Genomic DNA, 20,208 nt, shown 5'->3' on the forward strand with positions numbered 1-20,208 from the left:
AAATTGCATTTTTATAGATCGATGCCAGCTCGAAAGGAGCAAAGCCATTTTGAAAATCTAGTTCTTAGCTAATATCTGCGTTTGGGCACAACAGCGCTGTTAAATAGATACAAAATGAAAGACGAGAAGACGCTTTAGCACACAGATTTTGCTTGAAAATATGAATACGTAGTGTTTGGGCTGCAGCGGGGTCGTCTTTCTCCCTTTCTAATCTGGAAAGCCCTAGAATAAGGAAAGATTACTAGAGGTGTGATTATTACATCCCTGGTTGCTGCTGTTTGGTGGGCATAACAGGGACATAAAAGGAGAAAATGGAATTATCAGGAGACCAAAGGGCAACATTTAATTAGAGATAAGGGGAAAGGAGAGTTGAGAACACACAGGCATACCACGACATGATTTTCAAAAAAATTATGACTTAAACCGTTAGTAAATAAAAATTCACAGCACCATTTATGAGTTCTGAGGAGCCTTTGATTGATTCATCTGTATTCAATGTTGATTCATTTATGGTGCATTGACTACCACCGTGGGGAAAGAGAACTTTTAACACATTCGTGAGGTTGTTAAGTAAGGGTGGTGGTCTAAAGTATAAAGGCTTGTGTTATTACCAGCTTTTCATAAGCCATCATTTTCTTAAGTGTTGTGAATGAAACCACTAAACTTGGCTATTAAATTCAGAGAGAAAATTAATTCTTAAGTGTCATCTGTGCTGAAAGAGTTTTTTCTAGTATAGTGCTCAGAATTTTGAGTTTCATTTTTTAGGCATTGTTCATACTTAAGTAGGTTGCTTTTAGTGAGACTTCTTCATGTAATGGTCTTTTGAAAGTTAATATGGGACAGCTAATACCAGGCCTCCCCACATTTAGGAAAACTACTTACATGGGGGTCCTGTTTTCTTGTCAATGAATTAAACAGTGAAACAGAACCTACCAGAAGTGGTTTCCTCAAGCCCAGTTATTTGTGTGCACTGGAGTGTGAGTCATACTTTGGTTATAGGCACAGATTAGTGTGATTGATAAACTATTCTTTGTTCTTATTAGTGCTGGTCCTAAGGCTAGCTAAGATAAGGTGTAAATTTCTGTATGCTGTAAGACACTAAATGTATAAGATAAATCACCATTCGAAGATTAAAACATGACTCCCTTAAGAATGGTATGCTGTTTTCTGATTATTGCAGGCCCTCTTAAGAGATTATAATTCACTTTATAAAAATGACATTGTAAGCTTGATAAGATGAAGTGCGTTTTGCTCTCTTACTATAGGTGTGTCATAATGTACATCTTACCATAAAACTCACTTTTGTTGGATATGTAGCATCAAGAACTAAGAAGATCTATCTACCTTGATACCACTGGTTTGGCTTATTTTCTTTAAAATCTTTTAACATGTCACATACTCCCTTAGAGTTCACTGGAAGCCACAGGAATTGGCTCCAGACCTCTCATATTGTCTGTCCTATCTTAACCATCTTATTACTGCTTTTCAGAAATATTGAAGAGTTTTCGAGCACTCCAGTAGTGTTCTCACCATCGACAATACTTTACGAGAAAGACCAAAAGGTTTCCCAGATGTGCCCTGGCATATTTGTAAATTAACTGGCATGTTGTAGAGGGAGAAATTGTAAGAGCATCATTCTGCTTTCAGAGACAGTCTATAGGATCTGTTTCTGAACAACTTTTTAGTGACTCTCAAACAGCTAACTATATTGCAACAGATGAGTCACCATGAATGCCTTAATGTATTAAGTACCCAAGGAGGCCCACATGATGCTTGGAGAGCTACATGGAATGTAATCCCCAAATTGCTTCTTTCTGTACAGATTACTTGAGGCTGGCTGAAAGACGTTTTTTGGCTCTAAAATGAACAAAGCCTAAATTAGTGCCTAGGACAGAGATAAATGAGCCCAGTTAGCTATTGTTTGGGGCCAAAATGTATTCCCTTCCCAAATCTATATGTTGAAGCACTAACCCCCAGTACCTCAGACTGTGACTGTATTTGGTGATAGAGCCTTTAAAGAGATGGTTAAGTTACAATTAGTCCCTTAGGGTGGGCGCTAATCTAGTCTCTAACTGGTGTCGTTCAAGGAGGAGGAAATTTGAACATACTAAGGGTATACATGCACAGAGGAAAGACCATGTGAGGACACAGGAAGAAAGTGGTCATTTGCAAGCCAAGGAGCTAGGCCTGAAAAGAAACTAACCCTGCTTATACCTTGAACTTGTACTTCTTGCCTCCAGAACTGCAAGAAATACATTTCTGTTATTTAAGCCACCAGTCTGGTATTTTGTTATGACAACCCTAGCAAACTAATATAGCTATAATTTTTGTTAGCACAGAATTAAGCTTACCTGGTAACCTAAACTTATTTGATCCTCTTATTGGTCAGTTATTGAGTGCTTTCCATGGTGTGAAGTGAAGTGGTCATTTAGCTATGCCAATAGATTGTGGCGTAGTGAGGAGTGGTATGCTGTAGCTGTTCTTCAAAGGAAGTACCTACTATTAGACATACAGCTTAAATTCTGAAGACACAAGATGCAGTTTGCTTCTATGGTTCATATCTCCTCTATAGAGGGCTTTTAAAAAGCTTAAATTTGAAGTTAAATTGAAGTCACACACAAAACAAGATGAAAGAGTGAGTTAAAGTGTAGTACAACTAAGAAATCAAGTCTCAGTGCCTGCTGCAGAAGTTATCATAGGAATGGAAGTGCTTACCTCTTGCCTTTGTTCAAATCCTGGATTCCACTTGGGTTAATTACATTGTATTGAATTTTCTTTGAAGAGACATTTACATTATTGTCCCCATCTTTTAAAAAAATTTTTTATTTAAGGCTTATTGTAATATGTTCTTTAATTAGTTTAAAGGGCCCCCTATTATTAGTTATAGAATGTCAAAATTTAATGGTACTTTTAACTAAAATTTTATGTATAAATGTACAATGTAGAGATTTGCTGGAGTTTACAGGCATTTATAACAAATAAATCTTACAGTAATGATTTTAATAGTAACAACTCATTACATAAGTACAGAGGGCATTTTTATGTGAAATTATTATCTAAACCTAAAAGCAACAAATGAATAGAACCAACAAACAGAGACTCAGGGACATGGACAATGGACTGGTGGTTACCAGAGGATAAAGGGTGGCAGAGGAGGAGGAAGGTAGATGGGGTAAAGGGGGTCAAATGTAGGAGGGTAAGGAGAATGCGAAGTGGGTAAAGGGGATCAAATATATGGTAACTGGAGGAAACGACTTTGAGTGGTAAACACAATAGAATCCAGATGTCAAATTATAATGTACACTTGAAAATTATATAATTGAATTAACCAATGTTACCCCAATAAACTTAATTTTTAAAAAGTTAAAAAAAAAATTATTGTGCTAGGCTCTGTGGAATATCCAAAGACAAAACATACATGGGCATTATCCTCAAAGACCTATGGTCTAGTAGGAAAAATAAGTATGTAATTAAGTCAGTATGATAAAGAATAGAAGGTAATATGGTATCACAATAAAGTCTGTGTGTGTGTGTGTGTGTGTGTGTACTGTGTGTACAGTAAATATATGGTATGTATATATATGCGACATATATGTATACATACATTTCGAGCCTCACAACATCCTAGTAAGGTAAGAGGGTAATGTATTTTCCTCTCCATGTAGCAAATGAGGGCACTAGTGCTCAGAAACCCATTCCTTTAATTGCTGCCCTAGTGCTTCTCTACTTTTTCTTCTCTGTGTCAGATAATACTTAACATGGACTTTGTATATAGAAAAAGCAATTAGTATCGTTTCTTGGAAGAACTCACAGGCTAGCAGACATTGTAGTAATGACCTGATTAATTAACTCTTGAGGAATGAAGCTCCGTGAATTAGGTCGGTGCAGGTATATACAGGAAGTAAGAGGAGGCCCCAGCCATGGCAAAGCTGGAGTCTCCCCATTGAGATAAAGCCTCCTGTTGTAGAAGGGATGACTGGGAGGTAGAGGGGATGAACCCTCAATGCATCTGTATATTTTTTATAAGGTTTCCATATTTGTTACATAAAGAGCATCCCCCTTCCCTATTCTGTGCTCCACTTCTTTAATAATAGTTTCACTGTTTTGTACTCATTTCTACCCACTGTTAGGTTAGAATTTTGTTGAAGATATAAACTCTGTGCCTTTATGCATAGCTGGACTACACTGTTAAACACCCTTAGGATAGCTATCAATGATATCAGTCATCTTTCTGAAGCACCATAATTATGTTTTTTATTGACAGTTGCTGATGTTAATATCATTCTGACCAGAAGAACATGGATGGAAATGCATAATACTTGTCTGTTTCTTGTATTTAGTTTTTAACCATGTGTTCTTAGTCCTCTTATAAATGAAGGTCCTTCTAAACTTATTTTCCTCTTGACCTCAGTCTCTACGTATAATCCATCTTCCTTCATGTTTTACATTCCATCCTTCTCTCCAACCTTCCACCTCTCCCATTCATCAGAGGCTCTCTCCTTTTCCTAATAACCAGGAGAAATGTTGTGATAAGTAGAGAGGACTCAGGTCTTTAAAACATCTCTTGGCTAGACCACTGCTTGCACAAAGCCACTGCTAAGCATAGCAGCTTTTTCAGTTGGTTACTATAGAGACAAACGACAGTAAATGGAGACATGCTTGACAGAAGCTAGGCAAGTAAGCTTCGTGAGACTGGATGCCTTATATACAGGTTTATTGGAAAAGGTCAAAAACTGAAAAGGATAGGAAGGTGAAAGTTTTCACAAATGAGCTAGTAGATAATTAATTGGTAGATTTTAGGTTGGTAGAAGGCCTTGAATCCAGCATACAAAGAATCCACCTCCAAGTTCCCTGGTATGATTACACAGTGATTTTTTAAAAAATAACAACTATGCTGTGAACGTTTTATGTACACATTTTTGTGTGGGATATATGTTTTCATTTCTCTGGGTCTGTGCTTAAGAATGGAATTGCTAGGTCGTGTGGTAGCTCCTTATGAGGAACTACGAGACTGTTTTCCCAAGTGGCTGGACCATTTTACATTTTAGTCATCAGGCTAAAAATGTAGAGCATTTTTCATTTGCTAATTGACTATTTGTATATCTTCTGTGGAGAAACATCTGTATGGATCCTTCAGCCATTTAAAAGTTTGGGTCATTTTTCTTTTTATCATTGAACTTTAAAAATTTATTCTAAATACAAGTCTTTTATTAGAGACATCAGAAATTTGTATTTATCAGGTTTAGAAAAATTTTCTCCCATTCTATGGGATATCTTTTTATTTTCTTGGGATTGGCTTTTGCAGCACAAAGCTTTTTATTTTGATGAAATCCAATTTATCTATTTCATCGTTTTTTGCTTGTGCTTTTGGTGTCATTTCTCAAAAACATTGCCGAATCGAGAGCCATGAAGATTTACACCTGTGTTTTCTTCTAAGTGTTTAATGTTTTTAGCATCTTACATTTAAGTCTTTGATCTAGTTTGAATTATTTTTGTTTATGGTGTGAAGTAGGGGTCCAAATTGCTATTTTTGCAAGTGGATGTCCAATTTCCAAGCAGCGTCTTTTGAAAAGACTATTCTTTCCTTAATGAACTGTCTTGGAACTCTTATAAAAAATGAATTGACTATAAATAGATGGGTTTAGTTCTGCACAATCGATTCAGTTCTGTTGGTATATATCCTTATGCCATTACCGCATTGTCTTGATTATTATAGCTTTCTAGTAATTTTTGAAATCAGGAAATATGAATCCTCCATATTTGTTTTTTCTCCCAAGGTTGTGTTGGCTATTTGGGATTTCTTGAATTTCCATATGATTTTGGGATCACTTTGTCAATTTCTGCAAAGAAGCCGGCTGAGATTTTGATAAGGATTGCATTAAATCTGTAGCTCCTTTGGAGAGGATTGTTGCCATCTTAACAATGTTAAGTCTTCCAGTCAGTAAATATGGACTATGTTTTCATTTATTTAAGTGGTCTTTAATTTCTTTCAACAATGCTTTATAATTTTCAAAGTATAAGCCTTATATTTTGTATTCCTAAGTATTTTATTCTTTTTGATGCTATTGTAAATGGAATTAGTATTTTAACACATTTTTGTATTCTCCATTGCAAGTATATAGACATAAGATTGATTTTTATTTTATTATTTTTTAAAATTTTTATAAGAGTCATTTGAGCCAAACTGACAGCATATGCTAAGGAGCAAAATCTCAAATGCTCCCAACATATGATTGATTTTTCAAAATTGATTTTGTCTCCTTCAACCCCACTGAACTTATTAGTTGTAATACATTTTTAGTGGATTTCTTTGGGTTTTCTATATGCAGAATCATTTCATCTGCAAACAGAGATAGTTTTACTTCTTTTTTTCCTGGATGCCTATTTTTTTATTTTTTGCCTAATTGCCCTTCCTAGAACCTCCAGTACAGTGTTGAATAGATGTAGTGAGAGTGAAGTCTCTGTCTTGTTTCTGATCTTAGTGGGAAAATATTCCGTCTTAAGCCATTAAGAATGATGTTACCTCTGGGTTTTTTGTAGATGCCCTTAATCAAGTTGAGAAAGTTCTCTTCTGTTCCTAGTTGTTGAATTTTGTCAAATGCTTTTCCTGCCTCTGTTGAGATGATCTTGAGCTTTTTGTCCCTTACTCTGTTAAAATGGGAATATTACATTAGTTGATTTCCAGATGTTGCACCAGTCATGCATTTATATAATCCTTTTTATGTATTGCTAAGCTTGGTTTGCTAGTATTTTGTTGAGGATTTTTGTACCTGTAGTCATAAGAGATATTGATCTTTAGTATTCTTGTGATTTTCGATATGTGGATAATATTGTTCTCATAGAATGAGTTAAGAAGTGTTCTCTTCTACTTCTAAAGAAGAGTTTGTGAAGAATTGGTATTTCATTCTTTAAATGTTTGGTAGAACTCACCATGAAGTCATCTCAGCTTGTAGATTTCTGTGTTAACTGCAAGGGTTTTAACAACATCGTCAGTTTTCAAGGTAGTTATAAGATTGTACAAGTCGTCTTTTTCAAGATAAACTTTGGCAGTTTATATATTTCAAAGAATTTGACCATTTCATCTAAGTTATCAAACTTAGGACATAGAGTTGTTCACTATATTTCCATATTATTAATTCAGTGTCTGTAGGGCCTATAGTGATGTCTTCTTTCATTCCTGATATTTGTAATTTTTGTCTCCTTTTTTTCCTTGATCAGTCTAGCCAGAGATTTATCAATTTTTATCAACAATAACTACTCATTATGTATCATACACATTTTAAAGAGCTTTACTTATATTCTATTTGAATATCCAAGAATATATAAAATATTTTCTATCGTTACCCCCCGTTTAAAGGAATAAACTGAGGCCTGGATATTTTAAGAAACTTGACTACAGTATGATAGCCAGAATGACAGATCCAGGATTCAAATCCAAGTCTAGGTGACTCCATAGCCTTAGCTTTTGACCCCTCTGCTTTATTGACTTGTAGAAAAGATGAATTAAAATCAAATAAGATATATAAAGGGAATCTTCTGTGACTGGGAACAAACTTTTCATTTTCATCATTGGACTATAATATCTACTGTTATTTGTCTTTGGACCTTTCTGTGTAAACAGTATATAGTACAGAACCTCTTGTTATAATATCTCTGGAGATCCATTTGCTCCTTCCAAAAGTTTAGACCACTAACTAAGAATATCTACCAAGGAGAGACAGAAAATTTGGAGACTTCTGGTTGTTACAAAATCTTCAACACCTGTTAGATTTTCAGAGCATTGGGTCTTCTGAGACCTTCTAGTGACTGGACACCTGAAGTAGTTGTCCTGATGTCATTCATTCTTAGTATGCTAGAAATAAAAGCTGTGACCCTTCCATTTAAAATGCATATATTTGTTTCCGTTCATAGGTATAAGATGTGCTTTTGAAAACAAAAGCTGACACAGTGTGCTTGTTTTCTTAGGTCTTACAGTAACTGCTGTAAAAGACTCAGGAGAATGGAATTTGGAGGCTGGAGCGTTAGTGCTTGCAGATGCGGGCCTTTGCTGTATCGATGAATTTAATAGCCTCAAAGAGCATGATAGAACTAGTATCCACGAAGCAATGGAACAACAAACCATAAGTGTTGCTAAAGCTGGGTAAGAGTTTCTTTTTTAAAAAATCTATGGGAATAGTGAAATTAGTTAATAAATGATTATGGAAAAATGTGAAACTTACTGAACTGCAAGGTACGTTTGGTCCTCTCAGGAACTGTCAGTTAACACCCTTTATGGCACATTAGTTTTCCCATGAAGGTGAGTGAGAGAAGTAAAATGATTTGTTGGGAAAAGGAAAGGGAAAACTAAAGTGTAAATGTTAAGTTGACTAAATTCATGGAAGGGACTTATGAAGAGCTTTCAATGCAGAGTTCAACTCATTCTCTCATTCAATAATTGTATGTCTACCCTGGATGTATTATTCTGTTAAGAATTTTGAATATTCAAAAAGAAAAGACCATATCTGCTTTCAGTGGCATTCTCCTTATATATCTTAATGGAAGATTGATCAGAGCATATGGAAAATGAAATAATATATATTACCATAAGATGAAGTACCTTTGTGACTCAAAGAGGTTCAAGAGTTGAGGTATGTGAGTCCCTGGATACATAGGACCAATGAGGGAGAAAAATAGGCAGGTTCAAATAGAAATCCATTCATCCAGGCCCTGAGGTGGTTATAGGAAAATTATTTGGCTACAAAATCTGGCCACCAAGCAGGCTGCCAGGTCATCCAAGCAAAAGACAGAGCTGGAATTATCTCAGCCCCAATGCTACTGTTATAGGTATGAAGCCAACTGATCAGGCAGATAGAGCTTCAAACAGTAGTGGTTACTTGGGAGCCAGGCAAACATTATGGTGTTATAGATTCTGTGAGATCTGTTTATTACACTAGCGAAAAAGGAAAGAGGAGAGAGGTAAGAGCAGGATATAGCCTGGAGAAAAAAGATACAAGAAAAACTAGACAGAACCATTATCAGATCTATTCATTTAATTCAATATGTATTCACTCAAATAGGTATTCATTAAGAGCCTGCTGTATGCCAGGCACTGTGCTAGACACTGAGAAGTACAAAGATGAATACAACATTGTTCTTGAGTTGTTCACTATTTTGTTAGGAAAGATAGACATGAACAACAAAGTGATAATTTCATAATAAAAGTGTTATGTGAGAAAATATTTTAAAATAAATAATTATTACTTCAAAATTGTTTATCGGGAAATCAGAGATAATAGTTTCCTAAGTGTCTTCAAGATTACCTTCTCTTCTCATGTTTCCATTTCAGTAGCCCCTTTGCCAGTTGGTAGAATCTCTGGTTTATTTTGATATGCCTTTTCCAGAGGAAATCTGGGGCATTTTGAAAGATTCTTAAGTAATTAACCCTGGCATCATGGAAAATTGGGACAAATGCTATGAACGTATTTTAGAAAGGGAGAACATTGGCTGTGCTATATGATAGGCTACATACTAAGTCTTCATAAGTGAAAATAATTTATTAACCACTCAAAACTGCCCTTACCCTCTGTAAAGTATGAATTAATATGAACTTTTTGTACTACCCATCAGTATGTTATAAATCCCAAAAGAAATGTTCCTATAGATAAACAGTTTGTCATGACACCTACAACTTGGACAATCTTGTCATAACTGTAACTACTATATATACTCAAACAGTGTTTTTCAGACTATTTATGATAAAGGACTAGTTTTAATGCTTTCCAATCTGTCAAATCTATCACAGAGCAATATTTTCTTAAAATACAATAAAATTATTTTAAAAATAAAAAAACAGACATACAAAATATAAGCCTAAATTCTTCTTTCACTTAGAATATAGAAAGTAGTAAGAGCATGTCACTCCTGTTCAAAAAGAAAACTCCAGATAGCTTACAAAAATCATAACTTTCTTTGAACTTATCAGAGAGCTGAGTTTACAAGGAAATCAATGGTACTTAATTCCAAAATGTGCCAAGCCCTTCCTAGGAGAAATAAGGTACACAAACTGTCACCTTTGACAGAGCATGAGAGGAGGAAGTGGCTGCCAGAGAACCAAATAAGGACAAATAACCAAAATTAATTTTAAATTCCCTCAAGTCCAAAAGTGGGTTAGCATATCAGTTTAGAATAACCGAGAGCTCCAAACGCAAGGGGAGTTCCCACTTGCAAGCCCTTTGCCACAGGTCTCCACCAAATGCTCACAAGAAAAACTGGACAGGACAGAAGACCGGAGAGACCCTAGTCTGCCCTCATCAGTCACGGAACCAGAGAGGTGATTGCTGCTGGGGAATAAGCACAAAACCCTGTGACTTCCCCAGACACATCTCATATGAAATGAACACCTGATTACTGGAGCTGGGCAACAAACGCTGTCATCCCCAGGGCCTCTGGGGAAAGGGTAGAAGCAAAAAACAAAAACAAAAACAAAAAAAACCTCTTCTGCCTCTGGAGGAGATCAGAGACTCTCCCTTCATTCCCACAGGAGCTGGGAGAAAGGTGCTGCTTTTGGGAGAAGGGTAGAAGCAAAAGCCATCTTCCCCTGAGAGAAGAGCAGGAAATGGGTCCAGGATCCCAAACCAATACAAAACAGAGGTCTGTACTTTTGGGAAAGGAATAGAAAAACCTTTCCTGCCCAAGAACACCACAGATACGTGGCAGGACTCAGCCAGCTGCCATAGGTGGAAGGGATAGAAACGCTTTTTTAACTCTCCCTGCCCCCAAATAAACCTAACCCTGAGGAACAAGCAGCAGTAGTCTGCCTCTGGGGAAGGTGCAGGAGTGTGAAAGAGACCCCTCCGTGGAGTGGGTGTGCGGTGACTGCAAAAAGCTGATGGTAGAGCAGAAACCTTCAGCACTGCAATCCTCAGACTAAGCACAAGGTAAGGCAGCTCAACACTGAGATCATTTAGTCTGGTGCACTAAAAGTAAGGACAGCAACAACCATGCCAATTTCCAGATCACTTGGAATGACCTTACACAATACATAAAGTGGCATAATATTATTTGAAGGTAGACTGTAATAAGTTATAGATGTAAACTCTAGAACAACCACTAGAAAATAAAGGAGACATAACCAATGAGCCAGTTGTAGAGAGAAAATGAGGTCTTAAAAAATAATCCAAAAGAAGGCAGGAAGAAAAGAAAAAGGAAACAAAGAATAGATGAGAGAAATAGAACACAGCAAGATAATAGATTCAAATTCAACCATATCAGTAATTATAAATCACTTAAACATTTAAAAGGCAGAGATTGTCAGATTGGATAAAAAAGCAAGATCCAACTAAGTGTTGCCCTTAAGAAACTGACTTTAAATTAAAACACACAGGTAAGTTAAAAATAAAAGGATGATGAAGAATATTCCAGGGAAATACCAAAACCTGACCAAGAAATTACAGGAAAATAAAACTACAGACCAATATCCCCCGTGAGCATAGACAAGAAAATTTTTGCCAGTGCTTTAGTAATAAGTCCAGCAGTATATAAAAAGGATTGTATATTATAACGAAGTGGGGCTATCTTAGGAATGCGAAGTTGCTGTAACATTTGAAATCAATGTAATTCACAATATTAACAGAATAAAAAAGAAAAACCTATCATCCCAATAAATGCAGAAAGAGTACAGTTGGACAAAATTGCATTGAATTTAACAAAATTCAATACCCATTCATGATAAAAATTCTCAGCAAACCAGAAGTCCCTTCACTCATTTAAATGGCATCTCATACTTAATAGCGAAAGACTGAATGTTTTCCACTTAAGATTGGAGCATGTCAGGGATGTCCAGTCTTACCCCTTCTGGTCAGTATTGTAATGGAAGTCCTTGTCAGTTTAGTAAGGCCCCCCCACCCAAAAGAAAAGAAAAGAAAAAAGAAATAAAAGACATATCAGAAAAGAAGAAGTTAAAACTCTGTATTTTATATGACATGATCATCTACATAGAAAATCTCAAAGAATAAAGTACTAGGATGCATTTTTTATTCTGTTAATATTGTGAATTACATATAAAAATCCATTTTATTTCTATATGCTAGCAATGAGCAGGTATAAACTGAAGTACAATATAACACATAATAAAGTACACCATTTATAATAGTATCTAAAAAGTTAAATGTTTAAGGATAAATATAGCACAGTACCTTCTAGATTTTTACAATAAAAGCTATAGAACATTGATGAAAAATTAAAAAGGACCTAATAAATGCAGAGATATACTGAGTTTCAGTGATCGGAAGACTTAATATTAAGGTATAAGTTCTCCCTAAAGCAATCTATAGAATCAGCGCAATTTCAGTTAAAATCCTTATAAGCTTTTTTACAGAAATTGACAATCCGATTTTAAACTTTGTATGGAAAAGCACAGGAACTATACAATAGCCAAAAAAAATTCAAAAAACAACAAATTTGGAGGACTTACTTTATTTCATGATTTAGTATAAATTTACAGTAATCAAGACAGTGTGTAGCATTGGTATAAGGATACACATAGACCAATGAAAGAGAATATAGGTCGAGAAATAGACCCACAGGTATAAAGTCAGTTGACTTTTTAAAATGATGACAAGATAAATCAATGGAAAAAAGATCGTCATTTCAATAAAATAGCGCTGGTAGACTTGGATATCCATTTACAAAAATGACCTGTACATAAATACTTACAGCGGCTTTCATAATCATCCAAGATTGAAAACAACCCAGAAATCCATTATCTGGTGCATGGATAAACACATTTTGATACATCCATGCAATGGAGTATAAATATAAATAAGCAATATAAAGGAATAAACTGTTGATACATGCAACAACATGGTTGAATCTTAAAAGCACAATGTAAGTGAAAGATGCCAGGCACAAAAGATTATGTAGTTCATGATTCCATTTCTATGAAATTCTAGAAAAAGGCAAAACTGTAAGGGAGAGAAATCAGATAGTAGTTGCCTGGGGTTCAGGGTCAGGAGAGAAGATTGACTGCAGAGGGGCCCCTTAAAAATATGGATTTTACTATATGTAAATTATACTACAGTAATCCTTAATTTAAAAAAATATGTAGGCACATATTTTATATTTAGATTCAACAGACATGAACTCACTCTGTCAAATTAATATTAAAGTTTTTAAACACTTATTCTTTTTGCACTCAGCTCTTCCCTGGCTGGTAACAACAAATGAATGGGTATGACACAGCCCAAACTGTACGCTCCGATGGTAACTTGCACAGTAAGACACCACCTGAGGGTAGATGGGAAGGAGATGGAAAGGAATAACAGTGCCAGAGAGATCGATATATTTATCATCAGTAAAACCTTTTTTTTTTTAATTGAAGTGATATCTCCCAAAGGAAATAATTTACTTAAAGAATAATTTTCAAGTTGGATTTCTTTTGTCTGTTGTTGGGAAAGGTTGGGACTTAAAGCTAGGAGATGAGATTGGAGCTTTATTTCGCTACTACCGTTTACAGTCAATTTTTCATTGTTTCTCCTTTAAACAATCTGTCCAATGTATAATCTGTGTTGAAAGGAGTTTTGCCTGAGAAGCACTTTGAGTGCTTTGATGTAATGAACTTTTCTCTGGGTTTCCTTTTCAGACCATTGCACCTTAGTAGGCATTGATGTTATCATTATTATTATGAAAAACATTTCTATGATTATCTTTTCAAGATAAAATTCTTCAAATGTTTCTTTTTTGTCTTGGCTGCTATCCAGAGTTTAATATCTCTTTGAACTGTGTCATGGATCACGACCAATATTTTAGCCATCCAACTACTCCACAGCCCTTTCCAAGACTGCCATCTCTGGTTCCAGGAACTTTCAGATTCCTTTCTATTCCCCAGTAGTTACTGCTTTGATTCACAGGGTCTCAAACCTGTTCTCAATATTTCCCTACTCCGTATGGGACACTTTGTTTCTAGGGGTGATTTTATCTGTGCTCCACCATTACGAGGACCCCTTTGCTCTCTCCTCCTTTCCACTTTATCTCCACTGATGTTTCCATTCCAGTACAGGCTCTAGTTAGCTTTGCTGGTTTCTAAGGTCTATTTGCCTATTTACATGTAAATTGAAGTTTGCTGTATTCTTTCTCTTTTTCTTAGTTACTTTATAGTTTTGTTTTATGGATTTATTTGCTTTTCTTGTATGTCCATAATATGTCTGGAGGATATGTTGAGAGATTTGGATGTAAAAAGCTGCCGTTATCCTAGGGAAATCTAGAAATCAGTATTTTTTTTTTTTGAAGTTATTCGTTCTTGTTTAACTCATAATAGCAACTTTTGCTGTGTATTTTTAAAACATTACCTATGTTTTTCTTAAGCTAGTTATAGAATAAATAATTGGGGAGACAGTTATCTACAATTATTTCGAAGGACTCAAATAAAGAAATGTAATTAGATTTGTTCTATATCCGTTAGAATCAATGGCTAGAAGGTTCAGTGAGACATATTTAGAATTTGTACAAGGAAGACGTTTTAGTGGTTAGAGCTGCCTAGAGACCAAGTAGGTTGCATCTAGGGTTGCAGAGGCCTTCAAGTTTAGAATAGAAAACCTTTATATAAGGAATTAAAACATCTAATGAGTAAATGGATAACCTTTAAGGTGCCACCTATGAGATGCTGCAAATTATGGCCTGACCCACCAACTCAGCCATGACAAACAGATTCAGCTGCTGGCTGGTTTATTGCAGAATATGTACATACATAAAATATGGTTTTATATTAAATCATGATATATTGAAAATGATCACTGCTAGACATGGAACAAGCTCAGGAAACTGCATCAAGAGCTCCACCTCTTTAAAATGACCACAAAAACACATTGGATGTTAAAAGAATTATCAAAATAATTAAGAGCAAGAGTCTCCAGAGCTAGTGGCTGGGTTGGCATTCTACCTCCACTACCTACTAGCTAGGCATATTGGCTTCCTCATTAGTAAGACGGTGACAATTACTCTCTTTCATAGGACAGTTGTGAAAATTGAATGAGTTAATCCTTAGGCTAGAACCAGGCATGTGATAAATGCTATTTAAGTGTAACTTATAGGTCTGCAATTCCTTTCAGAAACCCTTGGGGCCAGATGCATATTGGTATCCAGATGTTTTGTTTTAATTTTAGGAAGGTAGTATAGTACATATGTCACATATTATGAAACCTCCAGGTAGTGTCTGAGACAGCACCCTGTAATCAAACACTTTAATTATTTTGTGATGAAACTTGAAACTTCACACTAAGTGGAATAAAAACTGACATCAATTTAGGTTAGATTTTGCTGTCAAATTAACTACGAAAAACTTACTTTTTCATAGTTTTTTTGGATTTTGAAATTGCTGTAAGTGAATATGGACAATTATCATTATTATCATCAGGCTTCTACATCTATCTAAGAACCTTGAACAGTCAGCTAAAACATGATTCTGCTCCAGGATGAAATAATGAATGTTATAAGGTGGACAATAACTGTAAAAGCTTTTTAAAGTTATAATGAAACTAGCACAAGTTACCTGAAGTAGACCTTAAGCCAGGCCTGCTAGGCTATGTGGGATTAGCAAAAGCTATATCTTTTGGTGACTGGAACATAATTTGCAGATGGACATTTTGTTCAAAGTAGATATAAACTAGCAGCTGTATTGTCTCTTGCCACCTTAGCATCAGAAGTGTATTCATCTTCAAACATGCTCTCCCATTGTTGTGACTCAGACACTTTCTCTGTCATTGATTTTTTTGTGTGTGTTTGTGGGTCTTTTAGACTCGGTCAGGTCTTTTTAGAAGTTCAGCTCTCTCATGGGTGTCCATGTCAGATACTCTGAAAAGAGGCCCAGTTAGATGTTATAGTCTTTATTAGAATATTTATGCAAGACCAGCTCGGAGGCCTCTGGCCAGTTTATGGATTGACTCCCCCTGGGTCAGGTGCCAGTCTCTGGTCCAGTTTGCTGCTTCTGTCTGTCAGTTTGTGGGTTGTGGGATTACATACATGGTGGGCATTCCAGTGATTGACCTGTCCATGACTATAATGAAGACAAAAGAATCACTTAAGGAACATACCAAAGAACAAGTCATACAACAATTTTCCATGCTGGTAGATTTGAAAGTGCTAGGAAACAATAGTTTAGACAGAGACAGAATAGCCTGATAAATCAATCTCCATAGGAAGTAGCTATTTATAAGTCTTGAGCTCAGTGGGTTTAAAAGAGATAGACAAGAAGGATGGCAGGGTTTTTCAAGACAGTACTCAATCATGTGTACCTAATGGGGTGGAGACTCTTGACTGATTTTTAGTGGTTTTTATAGTTTTTCCCCATATCATAGTTACCGCCATGTGCGTGATCTTTTTTTCCTCCATCCAAGTTGTCCTTTTAATTTTTTATTTTTTAACTTTTATTTTAACGTAATATTACTCACAGAAAAATGTAAAAATAGTACAGTTGTTTTTGCTCTTGGGCCCAAAGTTAAGTGTGCCCTCAATCAACAGTTATAGCTATCTGCTTAGTGGTGAAACCAATGAAAATATTCTTCAAGTGCCACTTTAGCTCACGTGTTCATTTTTCATAGCACTTACTCTGTGTCATTCTGCAGTATAAGAAAAAGTTAGATCTTCCTCCAATAGTAGCTCATCTAATTTTTGGCTAACAGTGTCAGAATTTTAAGTTCATTCTCCCTAATTAGAAGCCTTTTAATCTTTCTGATGCAAAGTATACAGTTAATTGCCAAATGTAGAGCTCTTGTGAAAATGTCTCTTGAGACGTAAAGCATATCAAGCAAAATGTAAATTAGTAGCAGATAAAAAGGATTAAGTGTGGAAAAGGAATACTTAATCATGTATTCTACGAGAGTAAAATACTCTGAATTTTACCTTTAAAACACCTTACCTACTCCTCATTCCCCAGTTCATACCGTTTTTCTTTGACCAGCAATATAAAGGCTTCTATATCCTAGAATAGGAATCTTTCATTGAACCATCATTATCTAGATTTTCTGGGCCTTTTTTCTAGGATCACTTCAGGTTTTTCTTTGAGATGTTTGATACCTTGCAATATCATTTTCAAGATCTCTTGAAAATGTCTGCTTTTATTTTCTCTCTTTCTCTTTTACATGTTTCTAGTGATTAAAGTCTGATTGATTTGTGAAGGACTTTTTATTTGAATTATAATCTCTCTAAGGATATTAGTATGAACCACTGGATCAGAGTATCTGGCAGGCCTCCAAGGCTGCAGGGAGTTCTGAGATTTTTTTTAATGTGTCAGTTTATATGCACTGCACAGAGTTAGAGAGTTCTTTTTAAAAATCAGAACCACACACTTGATCATTCCAGACAGAATGTTTTTTGCGTAAAGGTTAAACTTGATCCATGTGGTGGTTGTATACCAGTAGGGACATATGGTAAGCTATATACCCACCATTCGAATGTGCAGGTAGCTGGGACAGACCATTCAACATGATTTCTGCAGTGTAAAAGTTTGTTATGGGTAGTCAAAATAGAAAAAAATGCTAAAATACTCAGGATGCCTAGAGTCTACTAAAATGTAACCTAACAGTGTCATCACCAAAATATAGGTTTTATTGAATCAGTACATTTTTGAGAAAATCAATAATTTTTGTTGTTCTTTGCTTATATTACTTAAATTTGAAAATGTTTTTAAAGTTTGAGGTTTTAATACCTTAGATTTGTCCTGGCTGCTTAATGAAAATAGAAAAACCAAGAGGCAAATGCTGAAATATGAGCTTAAAAAAGATATCAGTATGTATCTGTATTTGAATTTACCTGTCTTTTTAAACTGTGTAAATGGATCCCTGTGCCTGACGAGCTGCAGCACAATGCCACACAACAGTGTAGTCATTTGAGAGAGTTTTATGTGATGATGATCTTAAAGCTGTAGAATGCTGAACTAAGTAATGATTTGGGAAAGGTAAGTTTCATTATTTTCAAGGTTCTTTTCAAACTTAACTAGGTTAGCACCTCATCAAGGGCAGGATATTAATAGATTCTTAAATAACAGAGGATACCCTCACTATTTGCTGAGAACATATCTTAGGAGAAAATTTAACATTGCAGTTATGTATTTGGTGCTACTAAATATACTCACATGTCTAGGTAGACAGTGTAGTCTAAAATTTAAAAAGCAGCAAGATGGCAATTTATTGTTTTACTCAGTAAACATGCATGAGCACTAAGCAGTGTCATGCTTTCTGCTAGCTGCTAACACCTGCTAGCTACAAACATGAAAAGACAATGCCTCCATTCTAAGATGCTTGTAGTGAGACACATAAGTAAGTGTTTATCAGCACATTGTGCTTCCAACAGTCATAGAAGAGCCACAGCACCAATCCCCACTCAACTGATCTTCAGTTTTCTAGTCCACACCAACCTACCTATCAGAATCTCTGAGACAGGACTTGGGAATATAGATTGTTAAAACCTACCTCAGTTCTCATTGATGAAGCAGGCTTAGGAAGGAACCACAACCTCAGGGTAAGATTGCTCCACACCCAGGCACCCTGTTTGCCTTTTTCTCCCAGGACCTTGTGAAGCTTCATCTCTGGTGGCATCTTTCATAAACTCGCCTCGGGCTAAGCTGAGGTGGCTGGGAGAGGAGGGAACCAGCCTTTCTACCCAACCCCTGAGAGGTCTCTGATCCCTAGAGGGCTGAAGGGACTGTGGAACATGCTGAGGAGCCTTCCTTAGAGGCATCCAGGCATGCACCAAGTTGTGAGGTTGTAAGTTCAGATCAAGCACTTTGAGAGTTTTCTGTTCTTTCTAGGTGATACATGCAAACAGTACTTTCACTCCTTTCCTCTTTCCTCTTCTCGTTGTCTGTGAACCTCTTGTTACCACTCCTTGAATCAACCTAGATGTGAAAGGTAATTTGTCAGTTTTATCAACCTTGTTAGAAAGAGGAGAAGGGTGTATATACCTAGCATTTAAGATTACCAAAAAATACATAATGGATTATAAGAATATCATTAATATGTTTTTATTTTATATAGTTTTGTGGAGGTTTTCCCAATTTTTTGGATGTTCCTCTTTAGGAGAACAAAGATAGTTTTTGCTTTTTTACAAACATACCATTTATTTTGATCTTTTCCTCTGACTTTTTCTTATGAGAGCTTTGAGATATAATTCACATACCACATAAAATCTATTCTTTTAAAGTATACAGTTTCATTGATTTTAGTATATTCATAGTGTACAACTATCACCACTACCTAATTCCTGAATATTTTCATCACCCCAAAGAGAAATCCCATACCCTTTAGCTGTCACTCTTCATTCTCTCCTTTCCCCATTTTCCCCATCCCCCAAGCCCCTACTGTCTATATGGATTTGCTTATTCTGGACATTTCATATAAACAGAATCACACAAAATGTGACTTTTTGTGTCTGACAATTTTCACTTGGCATAATGTTTTCAAGATCATGCCATGTTGTATGTATCGATAGTTTGTTCTTTTTTTATGGCCACCTCCTGACTTATGGGTAGTTGCCTTCTCACTGTGTATTCACATAGCCTTTCCTCAGTGCCTGAGTATGGAGAGAGTCTCTGGTCTCTCTTCTTTTTATAAGAACATTAATCCTATTATGGGAGTCTGCCCTCATGACTTCATCTAACCCTAATTACCTGTCGAAGGTCCCCACTCATAATATCATCACATTGGTGGTTAGGGCTTCAACATAATGAATTATAGGGAGACACAAACATTCAGTCCATAACAGCCTGCATTACTTTTTTTTATTGTGGTTAAAAGACACATAACATAAAATTTGCTATCCTAATTATTTCTAAGTGTATCGTTCAGTAGTGTTGAGGATAGTCACATTGTTGTGCAACTGATCTTAAGTTTTTTTGTCTTGCAAAACTGAAAATCCATACTCATTAAACAACTCCTCATTTTCCCCTTTCCTAGTCTCTGGCAACTACCAGTTTCTGTTTCTATAAATTTGACTGCCCTAGATACTTCATACAAGTGGAATCATATAGTATTTGTCTTTGTGACTGGCTTATTTCACTTATGTCTCCATGGCTCATCTGTGCTATGGTATGTGACAGAATTTCTTTTTAAGGCTGAATAATATTTTATTGTATGTATATACCACATTTTGTTTATCCATTCTTCTGTCCATGAACCCTTGGGTTGCTTCCACCTCTTGGCTGTCATGAATAGTGCTGCCATGAACATGGATATGGCCTCC

General features: G+C 35.8%; 1 protein-coding gene across 6 annotated transcripts in view; it reads left to right on the top strand.

Moving 5' to 3' along the window:
* The window catches only part of MCM9 (minichromosome maintenance 9 homologous recombination repair factor), a 67,387-nt gene that overhangs the window by 31,946 nt on the left and 15,233 nt on the right, over positions 1-20,208 (top strand). For all 6 annotated transcript variants that reach the window (XR_002779973.1, XR_002779974.1, XM_011358781.2 and 3 more), the window contains exon 8: positions 7,966-8,140. Coding sequence is in view for 4 of the 6 variants with exons in the window: in XM_011358781.2 (XP_011357083.1) it covers positions 7,966-8,140 (175 nt within the window). In the remaining 2 variants the exon portion in view is untranslated. The remainder of the gene's footprint in view (positions 1-7,965; positions 8,141-20,208) is intronic.

Source organism: Pteropus vampyrus, unplaced genomic scaffold, assembly GCF_000151845.1.
Source record: "Pteropus vampyrus isolate Shadow unplaced genomic scaffold, Pvam_2.0 Scaffold43, whole genome shotgun sequence".
NCBI lineage: Eukaryota > Metazoa > Chordata > Mammalia > Chiroptera > Pteropodidae > Pteropus > Pteropus vampyrus.